General features: G+C 44.2%; 1 protein-coding gene across 1 annotated transcript in view; it reads right to left on the reverse strand.

Annotated features, from left to right (window-relative positions):
- lmbr1 (limb development membrane protein 1) overlaps window positions 1–11,799 on the reverse strand; it is a 69,187-nt gene extending 57,388 nt beyond the window's left edge. The window contains exons 1-5 of the mRNA XM_063207084.1: window positions 11,642–11,799; window positions 7,593–7,665; window positions 4,899–4,938; window positions 3,841–3,980; window positions 2,904–3,007 (exon numbers count right to left, since the gene is read on the reverse strand). Of these exons, the coding sequence (XP_063063154.1) occupies window positions 2,904–3,007; window positions 3,841–3,980; window positions 4,899–4,938; window positions 7,593–7,665; window positions 11,642–11,704 (420 nt within the window). The 5' untranslated portion in view covers window positions 11,705–11,799. The remainder of the gene's footprint in view (window positions 1–2,903; window positions 3,008–3,840; window positions 3,981–4,898; window positions 4,939–7,592; window positions 7,666–11,641) is intronic.
- Between the last annotated feature and the right edge of the window lie 102 nt (window positions 11,800–11,901).

The raw sequence follows: 11,901 nt of genomic DNA on the forward strand, positions 1-11,901 counted from the left end.
AAGCAGTGCTTCCTCCCTTGCACATTTATGGATGATCAGTAGCGAGAAACAGTCATGTCGAAATGAAAGAAGCAGAGTGAAAGAGGAGGGGGGAAGGAAGGAGAGAGGGAGAAGAGAGAAAGAGAAGAGAGAGAGAGAGAGAGACAGAGAGGGGCAGAGAGAGAGAGAGAAAGAGAGAGAGAGAGAGAGAGAGAGAGAGAGAGAGAGAGAGAGGGAGGGAGAGAGAGAGGGGGGGCAGAGAGAGAGCGAGAGAGAGAAGACAGAAGAGAGCAAGAGAGAGTGACCAAGAGAGGGGCAGATAGAGAGAAGACGAAAGAGACAGAGAGAGAGAGACCGAGAGAAAGAAAGGGGGAAAGAGCGGCAAATAAAAAGAGATGGACAGAGCAAAGAGAAGGGTGAAAAAGAGAGAGTGAGAGAAGAAGGATAGAATGAGTCAGGAACAACGAAGAGGAGAAAAAGAAGGAGAGAGGGAGGGAGAGAAAGAGACATAAAGTGGCGGGTCCTGTGTGCTGTGCTGCTGTGCCCATGACTCCACTTCCTCCCTGCTCTTGGCTTAGCTGGGGCGGGCGGCCCTGTCCATTATTACCGTGGCCCAGCCCTCGCAAATTAGTCCGAGCCTCGTAAACTACAGTACAGGCTAATTTTTACGTCCCCGCGTGCCAAGTGGGACATGAACCAGGAGCGCTTCACACTGTGACAAAGGACAGAAGCGAATTAAACGGCAAATCTGTTTTTCCTTTACATTTTTTTAAGCCCCCACATGGCACGGCACACCACCCTCCTCTTTCCTGGGTTCCAGACTGGATTTGTGTCGTTGGTGTTCGTGGCCAGTCACAGATCCAGTGCTAGTTTCTCTCCAGTATCTCTCGTTCACCCTCTTTTCTCTCCCCCTCTCTCTTTTGTTCTTCTGCTTACTCTCTCTCTCCCTTTCCCTTTTATACCTACTTCTATCGTTCTTATACTCTCTCTCTCTCTCTCTAACACATCATTCTCTCTCTCTCTCTCTCTCCCTCTCTCTCTCCCTCTCTCTCTCTCTCTCTCTCTCTCTCTCTCTCTCTCTCTCTCTCTCTCCTCTCTCTCTCTCTCTCTCTCTCTCTCTCCCTCTCTCTCTCCCTCTCTCTCTCTCTCTCTCTCTGAGTAATTACTCAAACGAGGAAGTGTACTGAGCCGTGTAGAGCGATTATTGGCCTGTGCGTTTGAAGTTTTATTTTCAGAGCGGGAGGGGGGTGAGGACAAGGGGTAAAGGTGCTTGCTTTTAAATCACCTCGGTCACTCTGTGCGCGTACACGGGTGTACGCGGGTGTGCGCGGGTGTGCGTTCACATCTGCATGCTGGAGTATGAGCATGCAAGAGTGTGAGTGTGCAGGGCCTTGTGTGTGTGTGTGTGTGCAGCAGTCAAGAAAAATATAGGACAGCTACACTGAACAAGACAGCTAAATGTAGATAGTAATGACAAATGATAAAATATGGAGACAAGGTAAAGTGAAAAATGAGGAAGAGACATAAAATCCCATGGGGAGATGGGGAGCAAAAAAGAGTGAGAGAGACAAGAGTATGCAGGTAGCTTGAGAGGGGGGGAGAGAGAGAGAGAGAGAGAGAGAGAGAGAGAGAGAGAGAGAGAGAGAGAGAGAGAGAGAGAGAGAGAGAGAGAGAGACAGAGAGAGAGGGAGAGGGAGAGAGAGAGAGAGAGAGAGAGAGAGAGAGAGAGAGAGAGAGAGAGAAACACAGAGCCAAATACAGACAGAGAAGGGAAAGGAAAGAGAGAAGACCACAGACAGACGGACGGAGGGGCAGAGAGAGACACAGGGAGCCGGGTGAGCAGTATAAATCAGGTGGGCCACTGATGGCGTGGTGTTGAAGTGTTTGCGGCGTGCAGGGCTGTTTAAAGGAGGGGGGTTAGGTGAGATAGGGCGTCGGCTGACGCGCAGAGTCCTCGGGGCTTTTCATGTTTTTAATGAAGCCGCCACGGCACAACGCAACACGACACACACTTCTAACACATGGACATGCGCGTACGCACGCACACACACACTCTTAACACAGACACACACAGACACACACAAACACGCAGGCACACACACACACAGCGAGTGGAGCAAGGAGTCAGACGCAGGGCACGGCCCAGACACCTGCTGCTGCCGCCAGACGACAAACAGACCCGCCGGGAGAACCACGTCCGCCCAGCCAATCGACCGCCTGACACACGCACACGCGCACGCACGCACGCACGCACCCACACACCAGACATAAACACATGTTCCGACCTCTGACACGGACACACAGGGTCAAGTGTGCAGTGGTCAATTCATGTAGGAAGGCCCAATTTCACTTCAAGGAAGCTGGAGTTGTCCTCATGTCCAAATCCTTAGAGTGATGACACAGGTCAACTTTTTGAGCAATGTGTATGGGCAACCAATACTATAATAATGTTATTAAGAATGTTTGTCACTTACCATTTTAATTAACAGAACTTGAGTGTTGACCGGTAACATTGCTCAATATGTCATCCCATGCATCATTACCTTTACCTTAACCCATTTTAGCCTAAGCCCTTATTGGGAAAGGGTGCCCTCTGCTCTGCCTATTAAATCCTAAATATCTCAGCCTCCAAAGGACATAAAATCATGATGTAAGTTGCATTTAAAAGCTAGGCCCCTGAATTTGCATTAGAATGTGTTCATTCACCTCTAACATACACATATTTTTAATAAAACCCTCAAATCTCAAAAGCCTGAATGTAGCGTATATGTGCTTCCAGGCTAAAATGGGTTAATTTCCATTAGTATCAATGACGTATCCCTCCTCAACACTAATGTCTAAAGACTGATCACATCCTTCACTTCAAATGTCATTAGAATTTAATAATTAAACAGAATTAGACATGTATCTTTATTTTATGTTACCTTTTTGGATCCAGCAAAGCCCTCCGACTCCAGGAAGAAGTAGGCGAAGGGCATGAGCACAAACAGACAGAGGTTGGAGAACAGAGACACCAGGTTCCACAGCCCTACAGGATCAAACCATCAACATTCAATCAATAAGTGAGCAAAACAGGCATTTCATCAGTCATGCAATCAGACCATCAAAAATGTAAATCAAATACGGAATTTCATTTAAGTCTTAATCACATGTTTTGGTCCCAAAAATAGACAATGCATAGGTGCCGAATTAGGGGGGGGGGGGTGCTTTTTGACCTGCCAAAGATTAAGGTGGAGGGTCAAAAACATCCCCAAAAAAAACACGAAAATGTTGATTGTAGTCTTATATCTGCCTGTGCACACACTTTACAACATCATTACAACATTCTACAATTTTGACCACCCCCCCAATTTTGAGTTGAAGTTGGCACCTTTGACGTGTCTGCACATCACATCATCAAATGAGACACAATTGCTCCAGTGGCATCTGCAGACAACAATATTAGCACTGGCTGACACAAAAATGAATTAATACTAGTGGCTGTTTTCTTCACGCTATTATAACATCTCTTTTTCTGCCAGAGGCATTAGAAATAGTTCTCACTAACTGACCTGTATGAGTTATTTTCCTGTAGATCTGTACTGCCACCTTGTGGCGAAACCACTACAATGATGACCATTATCATTGGAAATACTCACAGAAAGTGTTAGTCCTCAACTACTTTGTTACAGTCTAAGATTACATATTGGTTAATGTCTTAACTATGTTAACAGTGTTGCTTTTAGTAATAATAATCTTAACTGAAACATATATATATATGGGACACACCAATGCTACAAACTTACACAAATTCTTCACAAGTTCTGTGAAAGAAAAAAAGGAGGGGGAGAAAAGTGAACGTTTGCGTGATGAAGCACTGACCATGGATGAGAGAGCCATTGAGCCACTGTATGTAGTAGCTTCTGGGGACCGAGAGCAGGATCTCATTACTGATAATGGAGAAGGGCAGGAGCAGCACTGCCCCACCTGACACGGCCAGGGTGAAGGTGCACAGGTACAGACTGACACCGGGATGGAGGGACGGAGGGAAGGAGGGAGGAAAGAGGGAAGGATGGAAGGGGGGGGGGGAGGATGGATGGATGGATGGATGGATCGTCAGATGGACGGATAGGCCAGTAAACAGAAGAATTAGGTAATTAAAAGGTAGAGGGCCAACCCAACCCAAGGAAAGGCAGGAATTGAGAAGGGAGAGAGAGAGAGAGAGAGAGAGAGAGAGAGAGAGAGAGAGAGAGAGAGAGAGAGAGAGAGAAAGAGAGCGAGGGAGAGAGAGTGAGTGAGAGTGAGTGAGAGAGAGAGAGAGAATAAATGGATAGATGGATTGATGGGCAGACCGATGGAGGAAGGCAGATAAAGATGGACAAGGAAGAGATAGAGGAGAGATAGAGCAGAGGCCATTTACAAAGACAGACAGACAGACAGATACCGATTAATCAGAGAGATTGATCAATCAGACACATCAATTGGTGTCATATTTTTCACGTTGGAGAATAGATAGAATATGTCAATGAGATAGTTGCAGAGATGGACGAGAGAGCAAGGGACATAACCAGATATGGGAGGAAGGGGATGAAAAAAGAGGAGAGAAGAGGGGGGAAAGGGAAATAAAAGTCCAGTTAGTCAGAATACTGATTTGTTTAAATTAGTGCATTAATAAGTGTTACAAAATAATTACTGCTACAATTTTAGGTACTAATACTCCACTACCGGAAAAGTAACACTGAAGACTGAAAGAACGAGTATATCTATAAGACCATCATGATTCTGTTAGAAATCATATTGCACGTATACTACCACGTATTCACATTTACATCTTATTGAAGGCTGTCTACATAATATCCATGCCCTGTACAAAACAAAAGTAAAGACACGCACACACACACATACCAAATCTAACTACACAGACAGTTGGGCACACTCACGATATTCTGTTCACGATAGCATCCTCATCTTCGTGGTCATCTGTGAACAGGGAAATCAAACACATAAGACAACATTACAAAAGGCCTAAAATACACTTTACAGTACAGCTACATAGGTACACAAGAGATCTGGGTAACAATTGTAATGGTTCACCATTACAGCAGATCTACTACATTAGGTACAGTGTAATAACCAGTGTAACAATATTTAATACCATGTAATACCATGTACCAATTTTGTACTTACATCTAGGGTTAGGGTTAGGGTTGGTTGGTACATGGTATTACACTGGTATTACATGGTATTAAATATTGTTACACTGAGCCCGTTTATATGCGCATCAATAAACCATTTATGATCAGGTTTTTGGAGTTACTGGTTTATTCGAGCACTCATGTAAACTGAATAAACAGTTTTCATAATCGGTTTATTGTCGTTATCGGTTTATGAGAAATCCGATTTGCACAGGTAGGTTTTTGGCTAATAAACTGATTTCTGAAGACATGTAACCAGCATAATCGCGTTATTATCAGGTTATTGACATTCTAGAACGGTAAGTAGCCAATCACAAGCCTTAAATTCTAGCTTCGTGTCACACACTTTAGTGGAACACAGGAAACCGAGGGACTGCATATAAACCGTTTACTCCAATAACTTGTTTATTCCAATAACCTGATTATTGTGCCCATATAAACTGGCTCACTGGTTATTACACTGTACCTAATTTGGTAGATCCACTGTAATAGTGAACCATTAAAATAAAGTGTTACCGACATCTGAACAGCAAGACACTGTCTCCTGTGACACCGTGTGTTAATAAAACAGTATCTTCCTTCCAATCCACTATCTGACTCACACAAGAAGTACAAATACAATCTTGAATTCTAAAAATAAACAACAAATGAATTACAAGAACAAAATTAAAAGAGGGGTGCGGAGGTGTCTCATAAGAACTAGACAGATGCAGTGCCACTCCTCCTTCTCCACACCCAGGGTGACCATCTCAAAGTCACAAGAGGAGCAGCAGCAGCCCTGGGAGTGGAGGAGAGGACAGGAGAGGAGAGGAGAGGAGAGGAGAGGAGAGGAGAGGAGAGCCTCACCTTGGCCAAATAACCTGAAACCGAGAGGAGAGGAGAGGAGAGGAGAGGAGAGGAGAGGAGAGCAGAGCAGAGGAGAGCAGAGAAGAGACACAACCTAGATTCAACACAGCTACCATGCTCCAAAGGGAACAGGTGATGCGAAGCAGTGATCCACTTTAAAAATGAACCAGGGTGACTCAATGTGCTGACAACAAGTCACATCACCAGTTTCTGAAAAAGGACAACTTCTCTTCCCCCTTTTTTTTTTTTGGACGGGGATGGGGGGCTGTATTTGGACTTCATATCAATAGGATAGTGTGAGAAGAGAGAGGAAAAGGGAGGGAGGGTCAGGAAATTACCTCGAAATCGAACCCGGGTCCCCGGCGTAACGGTGACATAGCCGTTTAAGCCACGGCCAATGTCACAAGACAACCTGTCTTTTCTTATCTTTTTCATTTTATATTTTTGGGGGTTTTATGCCTTTCTTTGATAGGTCAGTTGGAGATGGTGACAGGAAAAGAGTGGGAAAAAAAAATGGGCGGAGGATCAGGATATTACCTCAGGCCGGAATTGAACCCGGGTCCCCGGCGTAACAGTGCAGTGCCCTACCGTCTGAGCCACGGCAGGGCCACAAGACAACCTTTCTAAGGGATTTGCCTTCACTTCACAGTACATGTTGCTGCCTCTGTTTTATTTCATGGGCCTTGCTGTGTGTTTTTGGCAATGAACCTAGGAGTCAGCCAAGTGCAAAACAACTTGGCATGCAGCAGAACGGAAGTGGTGGAGTTGGTGTTTGGTTTTGGTGTGAAGGCTGGTGTGCTGTGCGGTGTGTGTGTGTTGTGCGCACGTGTGTGTGTGTGTGTTTTATATGTGTGCATGCTGTGTGTGCGCCGTGTGTGCATGCATGCGCCTGTGTGCGTGCGTGCGTGTGTGTGTGTGTGTGTGTGCGTGAGTGTGTGTGCACACTGTGTATCAGCATTCCGGGTGGCCCCGACCCCTCTTCCTCTTACAGCGAGTCATGATGCAGTAGGAGACGATGTGCCCTTTGAGCGAATGTGCTCGCGTGTGCTGTGTGTGCCTCCGTGCTCACGCTAAGTATTTGCATGCAGAGGGCATCTACCAATGTGTGTGTGTGTGTGTGTGTGTGTGTGTGTGTGTGTGTGTGTGTGTGTGTGTGCGCATCCATGTGCACGCTGTGTATTTGCATGTAGAGGGCACCTACCCGTGTGTGTGTGTGTGTGTGTGTGTGTGTGTGTGTGTGTGTGTGTGTGTGTGTGTGTGTGTGTGTGTGTGTGTGTGTGTGTGTGTGTGTGTGTGCATCCATGTGCACACTGTGTATTTGCATGTAGAGGGCACGTGTGTGTGTGTGTGTGTGTGTGTGCGTGCGCGCGCACAGCACATCCGTGCGAGGGCACCTACCCATCTTCCACTTGTAGAGGATGATGATGATGCAGGAGGAGACGATGTGTCCTATCTGTGTGTGTGTGTGTGTGTGTGTGTGTGTGTGTGTGTGTGTGTGTGTGTGTGTGTGTGTGTGTGTGTGTGTGTGTGTGTGTGTGTGTGTGTGTGTACATCCGTGCGAGCTGTGTGTATTTGCATGCAAAGGGCACCTACCAGTCTTCCTCTTGTAGCGAGTGATGATGCAGTAGGAGACGATGTACAGCACTGCAAACAGGAGGAAGCAGATCTGCAGAGCACACCGCAAAACAGGAAGTCAGACATGCCACATGGGCCATCTTTAACCACCCTCTACTCTTGGCAAAGGCAGCATGTTTTAAACAATAATAAACCCACACCAGTGCATGGTCCACCTGAAATGCTGTATTGACAACATCCAAATGGACTGACTGTACATATAAACAGTACACTTTGCTAAGAACCGTATACCAAATGTCCTGTTCCCAACAGCATTACAAAGGCTTATGAATTTTTATCATTACGTTTACATTTCAAAAATAAATGAATAAAGAAGCACTCATCAGTGTGAACTGTGAAATGATGATTTCACACCTAGGAAAGGTGTAAGCCTGAAAAACATTTGTGAGGCGATTAAAAAAAAATCAAAAAGAAATATGATGAGTGCTTCTTTATTCATTTATTTTTGAAGTTTGAGTTTATTCACCGCCAAAGTTACAGTATATAAAATACAATGCAGAAGGTCTGCATAGTACATCAAACACTACACAGAATTTTATACTATTACTTCATTTGCCAGACCAACATGTTACATTGTCATTACATAATGATTACAGTGATGACTGGCTTGTAAGAGCTGATGTGTGTGGTTATGTAATACAGGGGGGCCAAGTGAGGTTTGAGAGATGAGAGCTTGTGTTCTGCACAGACACGGGCATTTTTGAGTGACAGCACAGGTGGGCAATGGCTAGGGGACACCCTATGGAGGGCCTTAAAGCACATCAGTGCTGATCAGATTTCCCCTACTCAGACCGCCCTACGAGAGAGAGAGAGAGAGAGAGAGAGAGAGAGAGAGAGAGAGAGAGAGAGAGAGAGAGAGAGAGAGAGAGAGAGAGACAGACAGACAGACAGACAGACAGACAGACAGACAGACAGACAGACAGAGAGAGCGAGAGAAAGAGAGAGGGAGACCCCCATTCCATTTCTCTACATTCAATCTCTCTACATCTTTCGGAGCATTTAAGCTGCATCCTGTGAGAATTGTACTATGTACTACAGGTACACAATTTAAGATAAAAAATATGATTAAACTGAACCAATAATGAAAAAATACAGAAAAAAGCAGTCTTCCTTAAACTAGGTAGAAATATTAGTCTCAAACACTCAAACAAAACCACCTCAAATTGTCTTTATTTCCAACAGCCTCACCTGGACATCTTATTAGTAGTACCCCATGTGCACAATCACTTTGAGCAAAAGATGTGACTCAGCCATTTGACCAGTCAGCAGACACAGCAGGCGTACGCCTGAGACGATGGCATGCATTAAGCTTGCTGCATGTGGGCATACTCCCGATGATTCAATTCACTGCATATGTAACACTTCCTTAACGAGATCAGTGTTGCTATAGGAACAACCAGCCATTCCTTACCGTACTTCCAACCACGCTATCAAATTGCACATCACCCAAAACAGACTCAACAACATTTTCTCCTTCTCCCACTGATTAAGGCAGAACATAGCAAATACAACAGCTTGAGCTGAGCTGAAAAATTGGGTTTCTACTTTATTTTACACACAATGCTGATGGACTCATTGTTGGATGATGGACTCATTGTTACTGACAACAGCAATAACTGTGACTATAGTGTCATGATATGACCAAGACACAGTATAATTATATACCGCACTAACTGACATGTCCTAGACTGGTTTGCCACAACACAAGGCATGAAATGGTGAAAAACATTCCAAGTCTCATTTGTCCCTGAGTTATAATACACTACTCGCAGCCAAGCCTAATATACTGGCCATGACAATTTGCTTGACAAACATGTGTCAGGGGTATGCAAGCATCTGAAATTACATGCAGTTAACACATATATTCCAGGACACCCACCAGCACACACAGTCCTAATAATAATAATAATAATAATAAATTTTATTTTTGAGCGCCTTTCAAGATACCCAAGGACACTTTACAATCAAAACAAATACATAACAGTAGGGAAAGTAAAACAAAGCTTCAGTGAATTAACAATAGGAGAGTAATTAAAATGCAAAAATAAAATAGAAATAAAAGTACAATAAAGATAAATGTTTTCAAGTAAGAAAAAGAAGTAGAATGCATTTGAAAATAAAATAAAATGAGGGAAAAAAAAATAGTATGTAAAATTAAAAATAAACTGATGATTAAAATAAAGTGGAAGTGCCTGTCACTGAAGTGGAAAAGCAGAAATGAAAAGGTGTGTCTTCAGCTTAGATTTAAAAGTAGATAGTGTGGAACACTGACGAAGAGACAGTGGGAGTGAATTCCAAAGTTTGGGGCCAACAACACTAAATGCCCTGTCGCCCATGGTGCGCAGTTGTGTGGAGGGAACTGTAAGGAGGAGTGAGTCAGTGGAGCGTAGTGTGCGGGTGGGATTGTATGGGGTGAGGAGACTTGTGATGTAGGAGGGTGCAAGGTTGTGCTGGGCCTTGTATACAAGGAGGAGAATTTTGAAATGGATACGTGAATGGATAGGAAGCCAGTGTAATTGATAGAGGATAGGGGTAATGTGATGCCAGGGTCTGGTGTGTGTGAGTAATCTAGCTGCTGAGTTCTGAATGTATTGTAGACGGTTTATCAATTTAGTAGGGAGACCAGTGAGTAGGGCATTGCAATAATCTAATCTGGAGGTTACGAAAGCGTGGATGAGGGTCTCAGCAGAGGTAGGGGTAAGAGAAGGGCGGAGTCTGGAGATGGTTTTAAGGTGGAAAAATGCAGTTTTGGTGAGGTGTTTGATATGGGATTCAAAGGAGAGCGAAGAGTCGATGATGACGCCCAATACTGTATGTAATGCATACTGTATATGTGTGCTCTGCTTTTTGCTCAGTACAGGGATACCTTGAGGTTACCAAACTGTCCTTGGCAAAGAACATGTCTCTATAATGCTTTAGTGAGCATCAAGGCGATAGCATCAGGCTATATATAGTGCAGATCCGTAGCAGCACTACCTACACACACACACAATAGAGCATGTTTTCACTGTTGACCACAGACAGGCAGCCCTTCGTGTGATGCGGGATAGGGGATTTCATGTTTACCGTTTCAATGCAGTACCTCGCCGTGAAAGTAGATATGTGATAGGGTCGGTGTAGCTTACTTTCACACAGAGACAAGTTTAAGCTGCTCACCGTCCCAAGTGGTCATGTCAACTAACTGGCCGGGAAACGGATCATAGGATTAAAGGTGTGCGCGGCTGTAAACAAGCCATCATTCTCGTTAGGGTGTTAGGGCACTAGAGTCATCGTAGCTTATCCGAGTAATACTACCGGGGTGGACTCAATGCACTCTCCCTGCAAGTCAAGTCCCTGCAACGCCTCACTCACTTTTGCAAACTGTCAAACTGGACGAGTTTGTTGTTCACCAAAACAATAACTATTGGTTCATTTCGCGACACAATTCAGCGACATCTAATGTTGTTCACAAAAACACAAAACGGGGACCTTTTACAGTGCTGCCAACGCCTTCTGAAAAATGGGGAGGGTCGAAGTTTTGACAGCTAGCCCTCCGACGCAGATAAACATCCTGACTGATATGCAAGGCTGCTAACTAAAGTTGCTGACATTACACAACGCCCTTTTTCAAAATACAGAGGCAGGTTACATAGTCTTTCACTAAACCCTGTAACCATTTTTGAAAATTCACCCAACACACTATATTTACATTGTACAATTTTACAACACAGTTAAACAATAGATGTTCACCTAGTGACATTGCTTAGCGTCTAAGTTCTGCGATGCAGAACGCCAAGTCATTTGTGGGACAGGGCTGCTTTAATTCCGTCCAAAACTATGAGGACAATGTTAATACATTGGTTATTTGTGTAGTTATTAGATGTGCAGAATGTGTTATCCCCCTATTCAATAATGCTAGCTAGCTATTGCTAAAGTGATTTTCTCTATCGTAAACAATTGCTAACGGACATAGAGTGCTAGCTAAGAAGCTAAGTGGCTAGTAAGTTGTAAGCGTTGCTGCTACTTACGATGTATTCTCTAACTTGACTGTGGAAATTCTGCTCTCTGATGGTAACATCGTCGTCTTCCATTCTTCATATTGAATATGGACACAACTCAGTCACAACAACTCAGTCATATCAGAGACCGCTCATTTGCTCCGTTTTGCAGCGCCAGAGAAACGACTCAAAATAAATGACATCATCAGATCTCGACAGCCCCAGAGCGGTTGTGAATAAAGATCTGTCAAGAAAAAATAGCACTTCCGTTTATGCATTTTTGACAAAAT

This window comes from Engraulis encrasicolus, chromosome 9 (genome assembly GCF_034702125.1).
Source record: "Engraulis encrasicolus isolate BLACKSEA-1 chromosome 9, IST_EnEncr_1.0, whole genome shotgun sequence".
NCBI classification, from domain to species: domain Eukaryota; kingdom Metazoa; phylum Chordata; class Actinopteri; order Clupeiformes; family Engraulidae; genus Engraulis; species Engraulis encrasicolus.